Source organism: Nelumbo lutea, chromosome 1 (genome assembly GCF_056320005.1).
Source record: "Nelumbo lutea isolate HS-2025 chromosome 1, American lotus-T2T, whole genome shotgun sequence".
Lineage (NCBI taxonomy): Eukaryota > Viridiplantae > Streptophyta > Magnoliopsida > Proteales > Nelumbonaceae > Nelumbo > Nelumbo lutea.
Genome location: NC_142684.1, coordinates 20,161,548 through 20,185,358, shown reverse-complemented (window position 1 = coordinate 20,185,358; position 23,811 = coordinate 20,161,548). Strand labels below are relative to the sequence as shown.

At 40.7% G+C, this 23,811-nt stretch overlaps 1 protein-coding gene across 2 annotated transcripts in view; it reads left to right on the top strand.

Annotated features, from left to right (window-relative positions):
* The window catches only part of LOC148873856 (E3 ubiquitin-protein ligase RGLG3-like), a 98,321-nt gene that overhangs the window by 62,111 nt on the left and 12,399 nt on the right, over window positions 1-23,811 (top strand). For both annotated transcript variants that reach the window (XM_088963637.1, XM_088963636.1), the window contains exons 8-9: window positions 52-131; window positions 204-309. In XM_088963637.1, coding sequence (XP_088819763.1) covers window positions 52-131; window positions 204-309 — 186 coding nt within the window. The remainder of the gene's footprint in view (window positions 1-51; window positions 132-203; window positions 310-23,811) is intronic.

The window sequence follows — 23,811 nt, the reverse complement described above, 5'->3', positions numbered from 1 at the left end:
TTTTTTCCACAGATTGCTAATATAATTTCTTTTTTCACATTGTGCACATAGGTCACCAGGAGTGTTGATTTACCACCTGGAAGGTTTAGTCCACAAGAACAAGCAACTATCAATTCTATAGTTGCTGCTAGGTAAAACATTCTCATGTGGTCAGTTTGCACCAGAACTATGCTCTTTTTCCTAAATTAGATTTTGATACACAGTCAATATCCTCTCTCAATTGTTTTGGTTGGAGTTGGAGATGGACCATGGGATGAAATGCAAAATTTTGATGATAACATTCCTCACCGGGCGTTTGATAACTTCCAGGTACTTATGTTACGATGGTGATAAATCTGATTTACTTTTCAATTCATATTTTTTTTTCTAATAAGGTCTAACATGCATTACCATTCTAATACTCTTTCTAATTCAATTGTTGTCATAATCTGTCCTTGATTACGAGTTTAGTAAGTCTTGCATGCAATGCAAGAAAGTTGGTTGCTTCCTTTTTTAGAGTTTCATGCTTTTATGCTTTTACTGTTTTTTTGTCCTACCATTCTCCATTTTCTATTTGAGTTGGGCTTAATTTGGCTTTGTTTTCAATTTGTTAATCAGAGAGGCTGATAAGTTATGATATCATGGTCTAGAAAATAAAACTATTTTTTTAAGATGAAAGAAAAAACTATTTAGAACCATCATCCCATAAGGATAAAGCAAATTGAAATCTAACACATGATTCAAACATCAATGTCATCAAAATTCCTGCTGAATGGGCTCAGTGGAGTTCCCAATTTATTAATGTGCATAATACAGAAAGAGTATTGTTTATTCAAAACTCTTAACATTGTACAGAGCCAATGCCTGCACTTTGCATTGTACCTATAGTGTTGCCCTTTGAAAAATTTTCCATTGACCTTAGAAGTCGTACATGGTATCTTCAGTTAAGAGTTAAAGAGCATCAATGCTTTAACCCAATGTACCACCATCATTTAGATACTACAGTTGTTGATCACCAAATCCAGTTAAGACTAAGAAGAGGAAGAAAGAGTAGAGAAGAAAGAAGAGAATAGTATAGGATATATTTGGTTGAGTAATGCATAGTTAGAGGAGTCTCCAACCAGCCTCTGATACATGGCATGATCCTCTATAAGCTTCCCTTGATAGCACATACTTCCTCTTAGATTTAGCTGCCTCAGTGCCAAAAAGGTACCTCAACCCACCAAGATTCTTAATCTCAAATTTTAAGTCTAAAAGCTACTCAAGCAAGATCATTTGTTTCATTTCCATACATCATTTTGTCATCAACATACACAATGAGTATGGTCATCAATTAACCATTCCTTTTAATAAACTATTAAGTGTGCACGTGCTTTGCACGTGGCAATTCTAGACGATGATAATGATAGTAACAATGTATCCAAAATTTTCAAGAAACTTTATGCATTTTTTATTTTTTTTGTTTGTATATCTTGACAGTGCAGCCGGCCAGAGATAGGTGGAAGAGGAGAGAAGAGAAGAGAAGAGAAGAGAAGAGAAGAGAAAAGAAAAGAGAGAATTTGCAATGCAACAGTACTGGCGGCGCCAGTGTTTATTTAATATATATAGGGCGACAGAAATAACAAGGGAAAAGACCCTTGTGCCCCTGAGTACAATAAAAGACATAACAGAAATAAAAAACGAAATAAAAAAACACTTTAATTAGACAAACATGCCCTAACAACTGCAACTAAGTTATTCTAACATTATTCCAACACTCCTCCTCAAGTTGGAGCATAGATGTCAATCATGCCCAACTTGTCACACAAATCTTTGTGCCGCACATGATGAAGACCTTTGGTGAAGATATCTGCAAGTTGCTCTTCCGAGTTGACATATGGTGTGCACACTTCTCCACTTTCAAGTTTCTCTCTGATAAAATGTTTGTCCACTTCAATGTGTTTCGTCCTATCATGCAGAACTAGATTAGCAACAATATTGATGGCTGCTTTATTGTCACAGTAGAGTGAAGTAGGATTGTTTACTGCAAAACCCAGTTCACCTAACAGATTTCTTATCCACATGATTTCCGCAACCCCATGAGCCATCGCTCTATATTCTGCTTCAGCACTAGATCTAGCCACCACACTTTGTTTTTTGCTTCTCCATGTGACAAGGTTTCCTCCTACAAAGGCACAATAACCACTGGTGGACTTTCGGTCATTGACTGCTCCTGCCCAATCTGCATCAGTATATACTTTCACTTTTAAGTGACTGTGTTTCTGGAACAACAAACCAGCCCCAGGAAACTTCTTGAGATATCTCAAGATCCTCTCTGCAACTTCAAAGTGAGTTGTCATCGGACTGTGCATGAATTGACTAAGGACACCCACTGCATAGGCAATATCAGGCCTGGTCATAGACAAATACAGAAGTCTGCCCACAAGTCTCTGGAACATCTTTACATCTTTCAAAAACTCTCCCTGATTGTCTCCCAGATGGTGATTAGGTTCAATAGGTGAATTAGATGGTTTTACCCCCAACTTGCCTGTATCTTCTAGCAGATCTAGTACATATTTCTGTTGGGAAATAAAGATGCCCTTGTGAGAGCGGGCAACTTCAATTCCAAGGAAGTATCATAAGGAGCCTAGATCCTTCACCTCAAATTTAGTGGCTAAGAATTTTTTGTCTTTGGATTTCAGCCTCCCAATCTCCTATGATCACTATGTCATCCACATACACAATAAGAACTGCAATTTTACCTTCACCTCTTTTTACAAACAAGGTATGATCTGATTGGCATTGTTTGAATCCCATTTGTTGGACTGCTACATGGAACTTACTAAACCAAGCCCTAGGTGATTGTTTCAATCCATATAGGGACTTTTTCAACCTACACACCTTTTGTTCACTGCCTCTGGCCCAGAACCCTAGGGGTTGGGTCATGTACACCTCCTCTTCCAAGTCACCATTCAAGAAGGCATTCTTGATGTCCAATTGGTGAAGATCCCAGTCAAGACTTGCTGCCAAGGAAATGAGAATCCGGATGGAGTTCATCTTCGCTACAGGGGCAAAGTCTCTGCATAGTCCACTCCATATACCTGTGTGAAGCCTCTTGCTACCAGTCTAGCCTTGTACCTTTCAATAGTTCCATCAGCTTTGTGTTTCACTGTGAACACCCACTTGCACCCCACTGGTTCCTTCCCCTCAGGAAGATCTACCAACTCCCACGTACCATTTTTATGTAAGGCATCAATTTCTTCCTGCATTGCATCTGTCCATTCAGGTTTTGACAAAGCTTCTACCACGGTCTTAGGGATGGGAACACTGTCCACAGAGGAGAGGAAGGCACGGTACGAGGGTGAAACATGCTCATAGGACACAAAGTTAGAGATAGGATGATTAGTGGTACAAGATCTAACACCCTTTCTTTTAGCAATAGGAATATTAAGATCATTGGGGACATGTGAATCAACATTTAAAGGAGCAATGGGAGCAAGTGTACCTGGCTGATGAGACGGATTTGCCTCGGGTGAATCCGATGATGTTGGTTGCATAGTGCCTGGCTCCACGGCTCTTGAACTCTGCTGGCTCTTATGACGACGATGGAAAACCCGGAACGGAGGAGGATCGGGTAAAGGAGGTAGTTGAATCTGAGTCGTCGCCTCTTTCTCCTCAACCCTACTCTCCCCCTGAGGAGAAACCGAGAAGAACGGTTGACTCTCAAAGAATGAGACATCAATGGAAACATAGTACTTACGAGCAATGGGATCATAGCAATGATATCCCTTTTGAGATGAGGGGTAACCAAGAAAAACACAAGGAATAGCCCGAGGGTCAAGTTTACCACGAGTAGGTGATAGGTTGTGGACAAAACAACGACACCCAAAGACACGCATCGGAATGGTGGACAGCGGGGCTGTAGGGAACAGGAGATGATGTGGGGCCTTATACTCTAGTAGCCGAGAGGGCATGCGATTGATGATATATGTCTCACACAATACTGCATCCATCCAGAACTGTTTTGGCACATTCATAAGAATCAGTAAGCCACGAGCAACTTCGAGTAGATGACGATTTTTTCGTTCAGCCACACCATTTTGTTGGGGTGTCCTGGCACAAGAGCTTCGCTGAAGTGACCCACTTGAAGCAAAAAATTGTTGAGATCACTATGGAAATATTCCTTTGCATTGTCCGACTGGAAAATATGAATTTCCGTTTGGAACTGAGTGAACACCATGCATTGGAAATCTTTCACAATTTGTGGCACTTCATCTTGAGATCGCATAGGATAAACCCAAGTGTATCGAGAATAATCATCAATCAACGTAACAAAATACTTATAGCCAGCCGTAGTAGGTAGAGTAACAGGGCCCCAAACATCAGAATAAACAATATGAAATGGAAATTCAGATCTTTTATTTTTTAAAGGTAAAGAGCTTCTACAATGTTTACTCAACTGACAAGTTTGACACTGTAATTGACTCACTGACAAGGACTCGAAAATCTTTGGGAACATAACTTTTAACGACTCAAAAGAAAGATGACCTAAACGACTATGCCATAAATAGGCCTGGCTCTCACTCGCCGAACTTGTGGACTTAGTCGCCACTAGACCAGCATTATTCTCCAACACGTAGAGACCATCCACCATGCTTCCTCTACCAATCGTCTTCCCCGAGATCAAATCCTGAAACACACATGAAGACGGAAAAAATGTGACTGAGCAGTTCAAAGAGTGAGTAATACTACTAATGGACAACAAATTAATAGGTAATTTCGGAACATGCAGGACATTTGGTAGAGTAAGGCCAAGTGGGAGAGATATGGTGCCTTGGCCAACTATGGTAGAAAAGGAACCATCAGCCAGTCTTACCTTATCTCTCCCAGAGAGAAGGTTATATGTCTGGAACAAATTTGACTTACCGGTCATGTGATTTGAGGCTCCGGAGTCAATAATCCAAGGTGAATCAGTAGTATGAGATGACACATGGAAGGCTGTGGCATTACCTGATGTAGATGCAAATGAGGTAGGAGTAGGCCCAGAATCCACCTGGCAGAGAGTCCTACCATACAATTCCAAATGTTCACGGAAGGAATTGATAATATCTTCCTTAGGGTAAGAACCGGGATGTCTCTCCTTAGTTATGGAAGGACTAGTCTCTGTCGATGCCAGATTAGCTGAGTTATACCTTCTTTGATTCTGCTGGCCTGGTTTCTTGCCCTGATCCGGTACTGACTTCTTTCCCAAATCCTGTGCCCATTTAGGTTTTCCATGGAGATCCCAGCATGTATCTTTAGTGTGTCGTGTCTTCTGGCAGTGAGTGCACCAAAGCTTGCTTTTATCTTCTGTTTTTTTCTGAGTGTCACCCCTTTTAAAACCACCTCCGACATTTGTATCTGAATTTCCCCGGACCGCTAGGGCAACTGACTCCCCTTCTACACCATTCATCACACTTCTTCTGCTTTCTTCTGACTGCACCAAGGCATACACCTCCTGGACTGATGGCAAGTCTTTACTACCCAAGATCTGTACCCTGATGGACTCATATGACTGATTCAGCCCTAGGAGAAAGGCAAACACACGTTGCTGTGATACAAGTGACTTATAGGCTTTTGCATCTTCATCACACTTCCAATTCACATTCTGATAGTGATCTAGTTCTTTCCATATTGATGTCAAATCAGAATAGTACATCGAGAGACTCCTCTCCCCCTGCTTGCAAGTAGAAGATTCTGCTTGTAGTTGATATATCTTGGCATAGTGTCTCTGTTCTGAATAAGTGGACTTCGCTTGTTCCCATATCTCACAAGCAGTTTCAGCCCACATAAAGGTCTTCCTTACTTGTGGCAGCATTGAAACCAAGAGCCAAGACATCACCATACTGTTCTCTTGGTCCCACCTATCATGCTCAGCACTTCCATACTTCAGTTCCTTTACTCTCCCATTGATGTATCCTATTCGCCCCCTAGCAGTGATGTAGAGTTTTATCCCCCTAGACCACTCAAGGTAATTCAGACCATCAAAGGGAATGACAGCCATGGGAAAGCTCATATCCATTCCCCCACTCACTCCATTGTGGCTCCCTGAGATTTCTGAAGTAGCAGAATTCTCAGTCGACATGGTCAAGCAGTTACTCAGTCCAACACACCGGATTTAGGACCCCTCCTTACTCTACAAAGCAATGCTCCACTCAGTTCACACCCCCACACTAGGGTTTACCAACCAGATTGTGCACAAGCCGTTCCAAATTCTGGACAAAACTGAGGTAATAATTGGTAGTTTCAGACCTGCCTATCAGAATTCTAGAATGGCTAACAACCACTAATCAGCAGGAGAGATCCTTCTTGCTTATAGTCAACTCAAACCATTGAGAAGACAGGTCAACATTGACCTACAGTTGTCTTAACACATCAACAGGATCACACCATCCAAGACAACTAGGGTTACACAGGTTCGATAGCATTCAGCCGCCCCAGATTCATAGGGTTTTCACTCGGCCCATGATCAAGGAGAGTAAAGAGGAGAAAAATAGAGGAAGAACTGTACCAGTCGTAGCTATTCTGTAGTCTAGAATCAGATTTCCTTTCTGCTAGCCTGTTCCACTAATCAGTAGGGTTGATTGGTCTGCTCTCTTTTAATTAGTATTCCTGCTTTGATACCATCTTGACAGTGTAGCTGTCCAGAGATAGGTGGAAGAGGAGAGAAGAGAAGAGAAGAGAAGAGAAGAGAAAAGAAAAGAGAGAGTTTGCAATGCAACAGTACTGGCGGCGCTAGTGTTTATTTAATATATATAGGGTGACAGAAATAACAAGGGAAAAGACCCTTGTGTCCCTGAGTACAATAACAACATAACAGAAATAAAAAACGAAATAAAAAAACACTTTAATTAGACAAACAGGCCCTAACAACTGTAATTAAGTTATTCTAACATTATTCCAACAGTATATTTTTTTGTTTTTTATTATTAATTGTATGCAAATTGCAAAATACAAATCTGATTACATAAACACCTCATCCAAATATGTGATAATTGAATCGAGTTGTGAAGTTTCAAGTATCATTGACAAGCCTACCTGCTTGGCTAGACTCTTTTTTTTGTAATATTTTATCTTTTTGCTATATCTTTTTTTCTTCATTTATAAAAAAAATGTAAGATTTAAATAGAGGGAATTGAATGAGGTGAAAAGTAGTAGTTCAATTTACAATTTAAACCTTACAATTAAATAGAAACTAAATTCAAAAATGAGTATTTTAGTCAAAAGAAAATTCCACAATCTTATTCATATTTTTAATAGTAGTGTAAATATAGAATTATAGATGTGTTTAACTTTTTCTATATTTTTTTTTGTATTTCTGTGTGAAAATAATTATGGTATGTCACACTTTTTGCAAAATTTATGTATTTTATATTTTATTATTTATTTATGACATTAAAGGTTAACACATTTGACCCAAAAGTTGAACTATTGATCTTTGTTAAACAACAAAATAATTTAGGGGCTGTTTGGCAAGTTTTTTTGGGAAGATCTTCTAGTAGCTCTAACAGTCGAAAGAAGCATTGATCTTTTGCATGAAGATCTGAGCAGCTCGAAACTAGTTTGGCTATCATTTGTCTTTTTGTGTCTTTATTCTCGCGTGGAAAGACACAAAAAGACAAATGATAGCCAAACTAGTTTCGGGCTGCTCAGATCTTCTAGTAGCTCTAACAGTCGAAAGATGCATTGATCTTTTGCATGAAGATCTGAGCAGCCCGAAACTAGTTTGGCTATCATTTGTCTTTTTGTGTCTTTCCACGCGAGAATAAAGTGAGAAAGATGCGAAAAGCTCCATTTGGAGCTTCCCGAAATCAGCCCAAAATGGGCTTCTTGTGTCTTTTTGGTGCACCAACTTATGGCAGTTAGATCTGTAATGGACCAAATGGAAAAAGACCGCGGCACGGTCTACTCAGCTTGTAAATAGCCGAAAGACGCGCCAAATAGGGCCAATTTTTTGTTAGCTCTAAATTATGTATTTCTTTTCATTATCAATAAAAATACTTCATGTTTATTACTCTTATTTTTTTTAATTTAAATAATAAAAATATCATAAATGTGTTTAAATTTTTCTACATTTTTGTAATTTTCTATGTTTATTTCTATTTTTAAAATTTTATTACTTGACTATGACTTCATAGGTTGATGTTGATCAAGTTGATTTGGATGGTTGAATTTCTTAGCCACCACTTGGATAAAGAATGGTTTTGTTTTCGAGTCAATTTTAAAATATATGGGTTTATATTGTTAAAAATTTTGACATAGATCTAATTTGTAACATTTATTAGTGAAAAAACAACTTAAATATAGTATTTAATAACAGAAAATGAGAGTTAATACCTTAAGTATAAGACTTAATGAGGGATTAAATGAGGGGGAAGTAATAATTGAAGTTGAATTTTCAACCCTTCCAATTAGAGATGTACTAAATACACAAATATGGGCATTTTAGTAACCATTAAAGCTAGCATTAAAGCAGTAATAAAATGGCTTTTATATTCTTTCTCAAATAAGGAAATAAAAGGTAATTTTAGTCCAAAAAAACTTTCACTCTACATCCACACTTTTATATATAGTTTAGATTAGACTTGTTCATGGGTCGAGTAGCCTGATGGCTCAGCCCGGCTCGACTTGTTATAAGTCAGGCTTAGTCATTATTTTAGGCCCGCGAGCTCGAGCTCGGGCCTAAAGCACCAGGCCCGACTTTTTTCCAGGCTGGGCTCGGGCTTTCTCAAAAAAGCCTGGCCTAAGCCCGAGCCTGACATAATACTATATATTAAATAATAAAAAATATATATACAATATTTTTTCTTTGTTCTCTTTTTTTTTTCAAGTAATAGTGAGATTTTTATTATTTTTGAGTTTTAAAGGTTTTTAATATAAATAAAACACTTTTTTATTGAACAAAAAAAGAAAAAAAATTATGTTTTCAAATTTTTGGCCAGGCTCGGGCTCGGTTCTGAATGTATTTTGTTGATACATAGACAAAGCCTGACCAGGACTTGGCTCGGCCCGGCCTATGAACAAGTCTATTATAGATATAGTATGGTCATACTATTGGAAGGATTAGAAATCAAGTTTCAGATGGCTGAACCAGGTTTGGTGGCTGACCGAATTTTTAAATTCTTTTAACCCAACCCGGTAACTGATATCCCGGTGATTTTGAAATTTGAAATTTGAAATTTTGGGATCAATCTTGCACTGAACTCGACTAGATTTGAAACCCAAATTAAAGTTGATCATACTTGATATGGAGACCATAGTGTGCAGCTCCCAAAGTGGTAGTTCATGCCCAATATCAGTTCAAAGTCGGTTTCCAACTAAAGATGGCGTAGTGTGTATGTGAAGCCAATTCAATAACACCGTTTTAGCAAAACCGTTTCCTAACTTGTTTGGATCGATGTGGGCATGTGAACTTGATATCCTCTGATGTTTTTCTTGCGAAAACACAATAGAGAACTGATGGAAACCAGTCCCTATCACAGCTAAGTCAAATTAGGGTTTTTGGGAGGCAAGGGAGAAGAGAGCAAGAGATTGGATAGAACTAGTGAATTTTCCCCTCCCCTCTTAGCCTTTATATAGAGCACTCTCCTAATCTAATTAGGAGATTATCCAAATCCAATTTGGATCATGACTTTATCTTTAATTGATAAGCATTATCTTCTTAGGAGAATGGGTGCTTCATACCTAGATTTGTGCTCATTTTCAACCCAAATCACATAAGTTGTCATGTGATCTCTTAACTAATCATATTAGTAAAGGGCCTTAGGCCAATTTTTTAATGGTTCACGTCCCAAAGTGTTGCATGGCCACTTTGGGCCTGAATATTGTATGGTGTGGAACCCACAAAGGTCTCACACAAGTCTATAAGGGTTCAGCCCTACCTCTGAAAGAGGTTAGGCCAAATTCATTGCTTAGGGGCAGTGAACCCCTGACCCAATTACCTTGGGCTTAGTTTGGGCCCAACATTTATACATTGATCCTAGGATTCAGCCACCCTATGAAGACCCAAGGGCAATTGACTTATTTAAGATAAAGCCCATCATGTAACTAGCCCTGTAATGGTCTCTTACACCTTGCCTCTTGGCCCATAATCATCGAAACACTGTCCACAAGGAAGGACCTCTTCCCTGATTGCAAAATGCAGTGTCACACTTTCTGCTTGGATGAATCCCGAGATTAAAACCTTTTGCAAACATTTTCATAAAATAGTAATATAACATTTAAATATATTTTGCAAATCAGATTTCAAATATAGTTAAAATCCACTACCGGTAGTTTAGGTTTCTATCAGAGAGAGTGTAAACCCTGATATTCACTTTGTCTAACAAAGGGGCTGATCCTATCACTATATTATCACCCACTCAAGTAATTTCCTAAACTACCCCAACATACCTAGATATTTAACCCTTAATGGATTTCACTGGTTGGTATATCGAAGGCAATTCAATCCAAAACTTAGTGCAGTATCATAGTTGTAAATAGGTAAACTAGTCCTATTCAGTTCTAGGTTTGAAGTATGTAAGAAGAAGAGAAAGAGAAGAAGAAGAGTTCGGCTAGGAGAGAAAAAGTCCCACAGCCTAGCTAACCCACTTTGTATTTATAATATATAATCTGAATTACAAAAGACAATATTGTCCCTTATTAGAGATGGAACACGTAACTTAAACTTGAATAAAATAGACCATTCACTTTTAATTAGATAGACAAAAGACCAAAATACCCCTGTACTGTCGAATCTAACACTCCTCAAGCTAGAGAATATATGTCATATAGTCCCAGCTTGCCATATATGTAATTTACTTTGCCCCGAGACAACCCCTTTGTAAATAGATCTGCCCACTAGTTTCCTAAACTTACATGAGATGTAGTTATCACTCCATCGATCACTTTTTCTCTTAAAAAGTGGCAATCAACTTCAATATGCTTTGTTCTCTCATGGAAGACTAGATTAGAAGAGATGTGCACAATAACTTGATTATCACAGTATAACCTCATGGGTCTGTCAATTGAGAACCCCATTTCTTGTAACAAATTCTTCAGCCATACTAGTTCACATGTTGTATGAGCCATAGCCCTGTACTCAGCTTCTACACTAGCCCAATCAGCATCTGTATACCCTTCTATCTCAAGAGTTCCTCCACTTTTGTATAATAGACCATGACCCGGAGCACCCTTCAAACACCTAACTATCCTTAGAACTACTTTCCAATGAGGAACCCGAGGATGTTGCATAAACTGACTCACCATACTTACAATAAATGATATGTCTGGCCGTGTGATAGTCAGATAGTTCAATTTTCCCACCAACCTCCTGTACCTTACAGGATCATCAAACTCTTCACCTGCATCAATACTCAACTTAGCATTTGGTTCCATAGGTGTTTCGGCTGGTTTGGCACCTAACAACCCTATTTTTTCAAGCAGGTCAAGGACATATTTCCTTTGACATAAGTTAATTCCATGTCTTGACTTTGCAACTTCTACTCCTAGGAAGTATTTCATCTTACCCAGATCCTTCGTGTGGAAGTGATCCTGTAGGAAGTTTTTCAATCTGTCAATCCCATTGCTGTCACTGCCAGTTATGACAATATCGTCCACATACACCACTAGCAAGATTTTCCCGTCTTTTAAGTCATGGCTGAACACAGAATGATCTACCTGGCACCGTTTCATCCCAAAGTTCTTCACTACTTCGTTGAATCTACCAAACCACACACGATAAGTTGTCTTTTTAAGTCTACAAACTTTACCATCTTCCCCTTGAGCAACAAACCCTGGTGGTTGCTCCATATATACTTCCTCAATCAGATCACCATGTAGGAAGGCATTCTTGATGTCAAGTTGTAAGAAAAGCCAGTCATACGTTGCTGCTAATGAAATCAATACCCGAACTAAGCCAATTTTAGCCACAGGAGAAAATGTCTCTATATAGTCAACACCATACAACTGAGAATAGCCCTTGGCCACTAACCTGACCTTTAATCATTGGAAGATACTTCACTATTATAATCTCTCATGGAGAGTGGGAGACGAGAGAGAGAGAGAGAGGAAGAGAAGAAATGGGAGATACGATTGAAAAGGAAGAAAGTTACTACTGGCTGCCGCCAGTTCTTTATTTATATTAACTTAATAGAAAGAACAGAAATTACAAGTATGCCCCTGGAAGCACACCTTAGAACCAAACTAATAAGAAAAAAAAAAGACAAGTACCTAACTAACAGTATCTTAAGAAGTCAGCCTACTAACAACAACAATACAGTAACAATTAAATAAGCCTTACAACAGTCCCCCTCAAGTTGGGTTGAATATGTCTATCATGCCCATCTTGTCACATAACTCATTGTGCCGCGAGTATAGAAGCCCTTTTGTGAGGACATCAGCAAGTTGTTCCTTGAAGTTGATATAAGGGATGCAAATTTCCCTTTTTTCCAATTTTTCCCTTATGAAGTGTTTGTCCACCTCAATGTGCTTGGTCCTCTCATGTAGGACAGGGTTGTTGGCGATGCTTATTGCAGCCTTGTTGTCACAATAAAGAGACATAGGACTATGAATAATCACTCCAAGCTCCCCTAGAAGATTCTTTAGCCAAAGGACTTCAGCCACCCCATGTGCCATAGCTCTATATTTAGCTTCAGCGCTTGACCTCGCTACCACACTTTGTTTCTTGCTCTTCCAGGTCACTAGATTTCCTCCCACAAATGTGCATTACCCACTTGTGGACTTTCTGTCATCCACAACTCCTGCCCAATCAGCATCTGTAAAGACTTCCACCTTTAGGTGATTGTGTTTACTGAATAGTAGACCTGCTCTAGGATATTTCTTCAAGTATCTAAGAACTCTCTCCGCTGCCTCCATGTGTGGTTTCTTAGGAGAGTGCATGAACTGGCTTAGGACCCCAACGGAATAGGCAATGTCTGGATGGGTCATGGACAAATAAATCAGCTTTCCCACTAACCTTTGGAACTGTTTCACATCTTTCAGAGGTTCACCAACACAGTCGCCTAACTTGTGGTCAACATCCATGGGAGTATCTTCAGGGGACCTAGATCTTTCACTTCAAATTTAGATGCAAGGAATTGTTTAAATTTTTGTCTCTCTGAGCTCCAACTTCCTGTAATGATGATATCATCCACATACACTATCAGTACAGCAACCTGTTCCTGACATCTCTTCACAAAGAGTGTATGATTAGACTAACACTGTTTGAAGCCCATTTGTTGAACCGCCATGTGAAACTTATTGAACCAGGCTCTGGGAGACTGTTTTAAGCCATAAAGAGACTTTCGCAGCTTGCACACCTTATTTTCACTTCCCTTGGCACAGAATCCAGGGGGTTAAACCATGTATACTTCCTCCTCAAAGTCACCATTCAGAAAAGCATTCTTTATGTCCAGTTGATGAAATTCCCAATCAAAATTAGAAGCTAAGGGCAGGAGAACCCTAATTGAGTTCATCTTAGCTACTGGAGCAAAAGTCTCATCATAGTCAACCCCGTATACTTGTGTGTACCCTTTAGCTGCTAATCTTGCTTTGTACCTTTCAACTGTTCCGTCTGCCTTGTGCTTAACCGTGAACACCCATTTACACCCCACAGGGTCTTTCCCCTTTGGAAGATCCACCAATTCCCAAGTTTGATTTTTTTGAAGAGCATTAATCTCCTCCTTCATGGCATCTGTCCATTCAGGGTATTTTAAGGCTTCTACAGCATTTCTGGGAACAGGGATGTAATCAACTACAGATAGGAAGGCTCGGTATGAGGGGGAAATGTGATCATAGGAGACAAAATGGGTAATGGAGTGTTTGGTAGTGCATGACCTGACTCCCTTTCGTTGAGCAATAGGAATGTCAAGGTCATCCACAGTAGGAGTAGGGTTAGGGAGTGGACTTACCTCCTGGGAGTCTAACGGTGTCGGTTGCTCAGTGTTTGGCTGCTCCACATCTCTATCACACCGCTGATCTCTACGGCATGTACGTTGGAAGACACGAAAGGGAGTAAGGTCCGGAATAGAAGGAAGAGATACCTGAACCTGCTTCTCCTCTTCCACACTAGTACTCTCCCCCTGAGGAGAAGTAGGGAAGAATGACTCAGACTCAAAGAAGGACACATCCATAGACACAAAAAACTTACGACTAATGGGATCAAAGCACCGATACCCTTTTTGAGAGGAGGGATACCCCAGAAAGACACAAGGAATTGACCGAGGGTCTTACTTACCTCGAGATGGAGACAAATCATGGACAAAGGCACGACAACCAAAGACTCTCATGGGAATGGAAAATAAAGGAGACTGAGGGTACAATAACTGATGAGGGGCCATGTAGTTCAGCACTTTGGAGGGTATGCGATTGATGACATAAGCAGCTACAAGTATAGCATCCACCCAAAACCTTTTGGAACATTCATATGTAGCATCATCCCGCGAGCTAAATCAAGGAGGTGTTTATTTTTTCTTTTGGCAACACCATTTTGTTGTGGTGTTCTGGCGCATGAGCTCTTATGAATAGATCTGTGGGAGACAAAGAACTCATTGAGCTCCCCATGGAAGTATTCTTTTGCATTGTCGGATTGGAAGATCTGTATTTCAACATGGAACTGCGTAAATACCATCCTCTGGAAGTCGTTCACAATCTTTGGAACTTTGTCTCTACTACGAATAGGAATTACCCATGTATAGCGAGAGTAATCATCGATCAATGTGATAAAGTACTTATATCCGCCCTCAGAGATTACATTGGTAGGCCTCCATACATCAGAATACACAACATGAAAAGGAACATTTGATCTTTTATTACTTGAGTGAAAAGTTGTTCTACATTGTTTGCTTAACTGACACGTTTGACACTATAACTCTGACACTGAACATGACTTAAATAAAACCGGAAACAAAGACTTTATTATTTCGAAAGAAACATGACCTAAACAGTAGAAACCACTATCTGCTGATTCGGTCAAGCTTCTCGTGAAAGGAAGAGGAGAAAGTTGTAGATTTCAGCAATAGAGAGAGAAAAGGGAAGGAAGGAGAAGAAGGCCATGGCCCTATATTCCGCTTCTGCACTTGATCTTGCCACAACTGTTTGTTTTTTACTCTTCCATGAGACTAGGTTACCCCCAACTAGGGTGCACACTCCTGAAGTTGATCTTCTGTCATCAAGGCATTTTGCCCAATCCGCATCTGTATAAGCTTCTAGCTTTAACTGTCCATGATCAGTAAACAATATGCCTCTGCCTGGATGTCCCTTCAAATAAGCAAGGATCCTGTCAACTGCCTTCCAGTGCTGGTCTCGTGGAGCATGCATGTATTGACTCACTACACTTACTGCATAGGAGATGTCTGGTCTTGTCATACACAAGTATAGTAGCCGACCCACAAGTCTTTGGTATCTCCCAAGGTCCTTTACTGGTTCACCTTCTGATGCACTGATTCTATGGTTTTGATCAATGGGGGTGCTAGCTGCCTTTGTTCCAAGCTTCCCTGTCTCTTGGAGAAGGTCCAAGACATACTTTCTTTGAGAGATAAAAATTCCATGTTTCGATCTTGCAACTTCGATGCCTAAGAAGTATCTCAGTTCTCCAAGATCCTTAATCTCAAATTCCTTATGCAGGTTCCTCTTTAGACTATCAATCTCACTTAGATCATTCCTAGTGACAACAATATCATCCACATAAACAATTAAGATTGACACCAAAGATCCCCTGCGCTTCACAAACAAGGTGTGATCAGATTGAGTTTGAGTGTAGCCAAAAACAATCAAGGCCTTTCTGAATCTGTCAAACCATGCTTTGGGAGATTGTTTCAAGCCATATAGTGACTTCTTCAGCTTGCATACCTTTCCCTTTTCAGCATTATCATAAAAACCAGCTGGAAGATCCATATACACCTCTTCTTGCAGATCCCCATTTAGGAAAGCATTCTTCACATCCAGTTGAAAGAAGGGCCAAGAGTATGAGGCAACAAGAGAAAGGAGTATCCGAACAGAGGTCATCTTTGCAACTGGTGCAAATGTCTCTAGATAATCTATGCCATAGGTTTGTGTGTACCCTTTTGCAACAAGTCTTGCCTTGTACCTTTCTATACTTCCATCTGCCTTATACTTTACTATGTAAACTTATCTGCATCCAACTGTCTCCTTGCCTTCTAGTAGGTCCACAATCTCCCATGTCTGACTCTCAATCAAAGCCTCCATCTCTTCCTGCATAGTTGTCTTCCACTCAGGTTTGGAGAGAGCCTCACTAACACCCTTGGCTATAGACACTGAATCAAAAGAAGAGAGAAAAGCACGGTAGGAAGGAGAAAATCCACTGTAGGATAAGTACTGTGAAATACAATGAGCAGTGCACATTCTCTTCCCTTTTCTAAGAGCAATAGGGAGATCAAGGTTATCTGTAACAGTGTTAGTAGGACCAATGGGAACTGCAATAGTAGTGGGATCAAGAGGAATACCTGAATCCGTATCAGCCAAATCTGGAGTCTCCAAGGGATCGACAGGAAGTGGTGTGAGTTTTGCTATAGTGGAATCAACCGCCTTATGAAGTCTCTGCCGTGAGTAATGCTGTGAGACGGAATGCAAAGGAGGTGGCAAGGTAGGTGACATCGGGTGGTGGTCAAGCACAAGAGTAGACACAGGGACTGGAATTGGGAGAGGGATAGACTGCTGACTTATTTCCCCAAAACACTCCCCCTGAGAAGGATTCCTTGAGAAGAAGTACGTAGATGCAAAAAAGGTAATGTCCATAGTAACAAACCGGTTCCCAGAGACTGGATCATAGCAGCGGTACCCTTTCTGATTCTTTGCATATCCAAGGAAGACACATTTCTTTGCCTTGGGATCAAGCTTCGAACGGTAAGTACCAAGGATATGCGCAAAGAAGACACGCCCAAACACCCCTAGAGGAATATGAAACATCTCCCCGTGAGGAAAAAGAAGGCTGAATGGAGTGCTGAATCCAAGTATACGAGAAGGCACCCTGTTAATCAGATATACTACCGTGAGAACTGCATCACCCCAAAAACGAATCGGAATTGTAGCTGTGATCATCATGCTTCTTGCCGTCTCAACAATGTGTCTGTTCTTCCTCTCTACAACACCATTCTGCTGTGGACTGTAGGAGCAACTACTCTGATGGACAACACCATACTCCAACAAATATGAGGCAAGATGTCTCTCAAAATATTCCCTAGCATTGTCAGATCTGAACATCTTTATTCTCGTTCTAAACTGTGTTAGTACCATCTGATGGAATTGCCTCACCAAGGATGGTACTTCATCGCGGGATTTCATCAGGTAAATCCAAGAATATCAAGAGAAATCATCCACAAACAGGAGAAAATAGCGATAGCCACCCATAGAGGGAACATGATAAGGGCCCCACACATTTGAATGAATAACATCAAAAGGAGAAGAACAGCTTTTATTACTAGGTTTAAAAGAGTGTCTACAATGCTTTCCAAGTTCACAACCTTCACACTTCAAACTTGACAGACTCGCAGACTCAAACAGTTTTGGAAACAAAGAACTCAAGGAAGAACGACAAATGACCTAGACGATTATGCCTAAGTATAATCTGATCCACAGATTTTGACTCACTGTCCCTACAAACATGATGACTTTGGTGAAAAGGAAGAGCATCCAGGAGGTAGATTCCATTCACTTCACGACCACTCCCAATCGTCCTCTTTGAATCCAGATCCTACAAAATACAGTGTCTAGAAGAAAAAATTACTGAGTAGTTCAGATTCTTAGTCAAACTACTAACAGATAATAAATTGGTGCTCAATCTAGGCACATGGAGGACATAGGGTAAACAAACGGAATCATTAATCTTGACAGATCCCTTCCCAGCAATAGGAACATGGGATCCATCAGCTGTGGAGACCCTATCTCTGCTAGAACAGAGCTGGTAAGAGGAGAAAATAGTGGAGCAATGGGTCATGTGCTCTGAGGGAGTCTATAATCCAAGGAGATCTCTCCTTACCTGAAGCAGAAACATAGTTTGCGGTGACATGTGAACTACTTGTGTGGGCAAAGGAGGTAGAGTGAGCTCCACCTGTGCTACCTGTACCTTGTTGTCCGCTTGCGGATGAACTGGAACTAGTTGTATCCCTCTGATTCAGAAGTAACCCAAACCTCTCAAGCTCGGCCCTTACTGCAGCAACTGCAACGGACTCTAAAGCTGCTGTAGTAGGGGGGGCCGGAGTGTCACCAGTAACTACCATGTGCGCATTTCCTTTCTTATTCTTCAATCTGGTTGGCACAAGATGTGGGTGAAGCTTCCAACAAGTATCTCTTTTTATGCTTAGGCTTCTTATAGTAGTCACAGACTAAGTCCCTTTTGTCTTCCTTCTTGTTTTCATTGCCATTCTATTTAGATTTCACAGCACTTACCATAGCGGACTGATCAGAAATGAGATTCTTCATCATTACATCCCTCCTACACTCCTCTCCTAACACAAAGGCATATGCTTGGGAGAGAGTGACACTGACCCTAGAAAGAAGATGCTGTTGTGCAATGTCATACTCAGGGTTAAGGCCAGCAAGGAATTCAAACACCTTAAACTTCTCTAAGTGTCTTTGATAGGTAGTTGCATCCTTGGTGGTTTACCAAGCAAAAGTCTCTAGATGGTTGATCTCTTGCCACAGGGTCTTAAGGACTGAAAAATAGGCTGCAACAGATCTATCTCCCTGCCTTGTAGCAATAATCTGATTTCTCAGTTGATAAGCCCTAGCAACATTCTCCCTTTGTGAATAGGTTTCTGCAACCCCATCCCGTATCTCCTTAGCAACATTTGCCCATAAAAAACTTTTACTTATATGTGGCAACATGGAATTACATAACCATGTCATTACCATATAATTTTCCTGCACCCACCGGGAGTTGCCAATTTCAGGTTTCACCTCTTCACCAGTAATATACCCCAGTTTTCCATGAGCCCCAATGGCCATCTTTGCAGATTGGGACCATACCATCCAACCTAACTGTAGTAATGGTCCCAGCTCCGAAGGGGTCTCCCGCACCTCCTCCCACAGGTCCCATTTCATTCTCGGGCTTATATTCAACTTTGTATCCCTCCATGCTTCTCAAAAGGGTATAGAAAACAAATAAAAAATGCAGCAAGAACAAACAAAACACCTTCTAGAACCAATGACACTCCTTTGGTGTCTTGGACTTTCTTTCCACGAAAGATTCCTTTTCTGTGGGATGGGAGAAGAGAGAGAAAAAGCAACCGCCCTCTCTAGAAGCCTCCAAACCACGTGGGACTTGAATCGCCCCTTATAAAAAACTCCAAGGAACCCTAAAAAATTAGGGCGCCACTACCTAGGTCAAAATTGAAGAGTTCAACAAAAACAAGACTCTTCCCCTTTCTCCAGTTTTTCCTGATTCTGATGAGAAACCCTAGACCAGCTACAGGGCATACAGATCCACCAAGAAAATCCAAAAAATGGGCTTACCTGAGAGCGTCGATCAGCCTCTTAAATCTCCATGCAGTCGGCCGATCTAGGGCTGCATGAGAGAATCACTTCCAGAACCTTCAACCCGCTCTGATACCAAGTAGAAACCACTATCTGCTGATTCGGTCAAGCTTCTTGTGAAAGGAAGAGGACAAAGTTGTAGATTTCAGCAATAGAAAGAGAAAAGGGAAGGAAGGAGAAGGTCAACTAGGATTGTGTATGATTCCCTAGCTGCCTGCCCCTCATTCTATTTATATTTAACTTAAATATGAGATATTACAAAGATGCCCTTAGTAGGGCGGCAACTCAAACTAAATTGTGACAACCCTTTTAAAAATAAAAACTAATGGGCCCAAGGCCCAACAACTTCTTAATTTAAAAGAAAATAAACTAAACACAAATCGGCCCACTCAACATAAACGACTATGCCACAAAAAAAATTGACTCTTATTTGACTGGCTATATGACAAGGATGACACGGAGAGACCAGCTTTGTTGTCGAGAATGTAGAGACCATCCACTAGGCTCCCTCTACTAATTGTCCTCCCAAAAGTTAGGTCCTGAAAAACACACGAGTCAGCAAAAAAGGTTACACTACAGTTTAAAGAGCTTGTAATGCTACTAATTGAAAGCAAATTTATAAGAAGTTGAGGGACATGCAATACACAATTTAGGTTAAGGCCATGTGGAAGAGATATTGATCCTTGGCCTGCAATGGAGGAAAAAGAACCATCTGCAAGTCTCACTCTATCCCTTCCTAACAAAAGGGTATAAGTCTAAAACAAGTTCGGCTTACCGGTCATGTGGTTGGAGGCCCCTTTGTCAATGATCCAAGGGGAATCCGTGGAAGTGGCATGGAATGCGGAAGCCGTATTACCTGAAGTAGATGCAAATGAAGTAGAGGGAGTACCAGTGACTGAGCTGTCCATTTGTCGCAAAGCCCTACCATAAGATTCCAAGTGCTCTCTGAAGGAATTCATTATCTCTTCCTTGGGGTCAGACTTATTAGGGTGGTCTTGGGTACTACCGGCAACCTGAGTTTCTTGGGTTGCCACATGTGCTGCATAATGTATTGTGTTCACCTTCTTTTGACCTTGACTTTTACCCTGCTCTTGATTCTTCACTGCCCACTTGGGTTTCCTGTGGATGCCCCAACAAATGTCACGTGTATGCCGTGAACGCCGACAGTGGGTACAGAACAACTTATCTTTATCATCAGTCTTCTTAGTGTCACTTTTCTTCCCCATGGAGTTATTATTATTCATTGCAGCCAAAGCAACTTGTTGCTCCCCCTCAGCTGTAACCATCACACTCCACCTGCTTTCTTCCGATTGAACAAGGGAGTATACCTCGTGAACTGTAGGCAACTCTTTGCTTCCTAGGATCTGAACCCTCAACGGTTCATATGCAGGGTTCTGTCCCAACAAGAAGGCAAACGCACGTTGCTGAGAGATCAGCTTCCTGTAGGCCTTAGCATCATCATCATGTTTCCACTCTATAGCCTGATAATGATCCAATTCTTTTCATATGGAGGTACGGGATGAATAATATGAACACAAACTACGGTTTCCCTGTTTACAGGTTGAAGATTCAGCTTGTAACTGGTAAACCTTGGCATAATTCCTTTGCTCAGAATAGGTAGTTTTGGCTTGTTCCCAGATCTCACTAGCGGTGTCTGCCCACATAAAGTTCTTCTTCACATTAAGTTCCATGGCTACGAGGAGCCAAGACATCACCATATTGTTTTCTTGGTCCCACCTATCATGTTCAGCTATCTCACCCTTGGGTTCTTTCACCCTTCCATTAATGTAACCAGCTTTACCCCTTGCCGTTACATAGAGTTTTACGCTTTTAGCCCACTCCAGGTAGTTCAGACCATTTAAAGGGGTAATTAGCATGGGAAAAATCATGTTTTCGCCTCCCATACCAGCTGTGCTGCGGGTTGATGTAACCCCCGATGAGGTTGATTCATAACTCGCCATAGGATACTGCTGAAAACCAGTCCAAACACCACACAACTACACAACAGCCATAAACAGAAAACCAACCCTCAAGGAATTTACTTATAGGATGTGAGGAAGAGAACAAGACACTGTTGAAATCAACTCTGAGATGGTTCAGTCATTAAACTAGCCCGGTAATCAGTTCAACACAACCAAGGCAGACATTGCTATCAGTCCGACTGCAGTTCATACAGTCTAACAAACCAGCATCCAAACAAGTATATATAACCAAGGAATAAGCCCTTCATACCATTGGCCAAAGAAGACACAAACAAGAACACACCTGTCCAGCACCTGTACGAAGATGCCAACCTGAAATCAACTTCACAGCATCGAACAGAGAAGGAAGAGAGTCTCTATCAGCATTGCCCTTCTCCGACTAGGGTTTCCTTGGTATTACGACCAAGGAAAAAAACATAGGAAGTGCTGCCAGAAATCTGCTAGGGTTTCTGCCAAAAAAACTACTAGGGTTTCTCTGTCTTCCACGTCCAAGAATTTAAAGAAGGAAACCTTGATCAAAACAGGAGGGATCATAGGTCTTTTACAGCCCAGAAAATCTGCTCTGATACCATGTAATCTCTCATGGAGAGTGGGAGACGAGAGAGAGAGAGAGGAAGAGAAGAAGAGGGAGATACGATTGAGAAGGAAGAAAGTTACTACTGGCTGCCGCCAGTTCTTTATTTATATTAACTTAATAGAAAGAATAGAAATTACAAGTATGCCCCTAGCGGCACACCCTAGAACCAAACTAATAAGAAAAAAAAGACAAGTACCTAACTGATAGTAACTTAAGAAGTTAGCCTACTAACAACAACTATACAGTAACAATTAAATAAGCCTTACAACAACTGTGTAGACCCATTTACACCTAACAACATGCTTACCAGGAGGGAGAGTAGTAAGTTTCCACGTGTGATTGTGTTGTAAAGCAGACAATTCCTCTTCCATTTCTTGTCGCTACCCTAGAGAGGTAAGAGCTTCCTGGGCAGTTTTGGGAGTGGAAATAGAGGATAGCAAGGATATAAAATGGCGATGGGAAGCAGAAATGTGAGAAACTGAAACATAATGAGAAATAGGATGAGATGTACAACTAGTTTACCTTTTCACAATGCAATAGGAAGATCAATGTCCAAAAGGAGGAGGTGCAACCCTAGGATCTGTCAACGAGGACTGAACTGGAGTAGGGGCCGGTGCTCTTCTGTGAGTATACACTTGTCTGATCGGTGGCCTCTCAGTAGTAACCTGCACTGGAGGAGGGGATGGAACAGGAACCACGGTAAGGGGATCTGCAACCGGAACAGGAACCACGGGAAGGGGGTCCTCAACTGGAACATGAAGTGGAACTAGGAGGGAAGGAGAAGGAACCTCAGTACTCGAGAAAAATGGGGCTGACTCAAAGAAAGTGACATTCGAACACACAAATGACCTATGAGAGTTAGGGTTATAGCACTTATACCCTTTTTGGGTTCTGGAGTATCCAAGGAAGATGCATTTAGTAGCACTGGCATCTAACTTGTCTAAACCAGGCCCTAAATTCTGAACAAAACAAACACACCCAAAGACTCTAGGGGTAAGAGGAAATGGAGACAGAGTGGGAAACAATACTGAGAAAGGGGATTGACTTCCAAGGATGGACATGGGCATCCGGTTGACGAGGAAACATGATGTCAGGACAGCACCATTCCAAGAACATTTTGGGACATTCATATTAAGCATAATGAAGACTGTAATCAAGCCGTTAGGGTTTTGGAGATGATGAATGGGATTATCCACTCAAGGCTTCAGTTTCAACGATTCACACGCTTTCTCAAAAGAGTTATTTAATGAGGACTGTAATCAGTCCAATTTCTGATGTAAATTTAATGAGAAAGATAACAGAAAAAGAAGAGGAGGAGAGAATGGAGGGAAGAGAGAAACAAACGAGAGAGATGGGAGAAAGAGTGTGGGTTGACTAGAGTTTCCATCCCACTCAGCTATTTATATTAGCAACATAAATAATGCAGCAATTATACTAATGCCCCTACTGCTTACATAAACAAGTGGACTGAAATAGTTAACATAACTAACATCACTAACATCACTAACAGCAACCTAACAGCAAATATAGAGCATAAAGCAAGTAACAGCAGCAGTGGAGACCACAATAAATAAACTGCAGCAATATAACAGCAATCATTATTGCTCTACATCTCTACAGATATCAAGACAAAAATATATTATTAAATATCTTTAGTCTTGGACCAACAGGTAAGTGTGCAAACTCTGAAATCTGTGATGCTCTTTTTCCCTCTATATTCTCTCTTAGTTTCATTTTTTTTATCAATAATAAAAGCAATTTCATTAATAATGAACAATTAAGTAC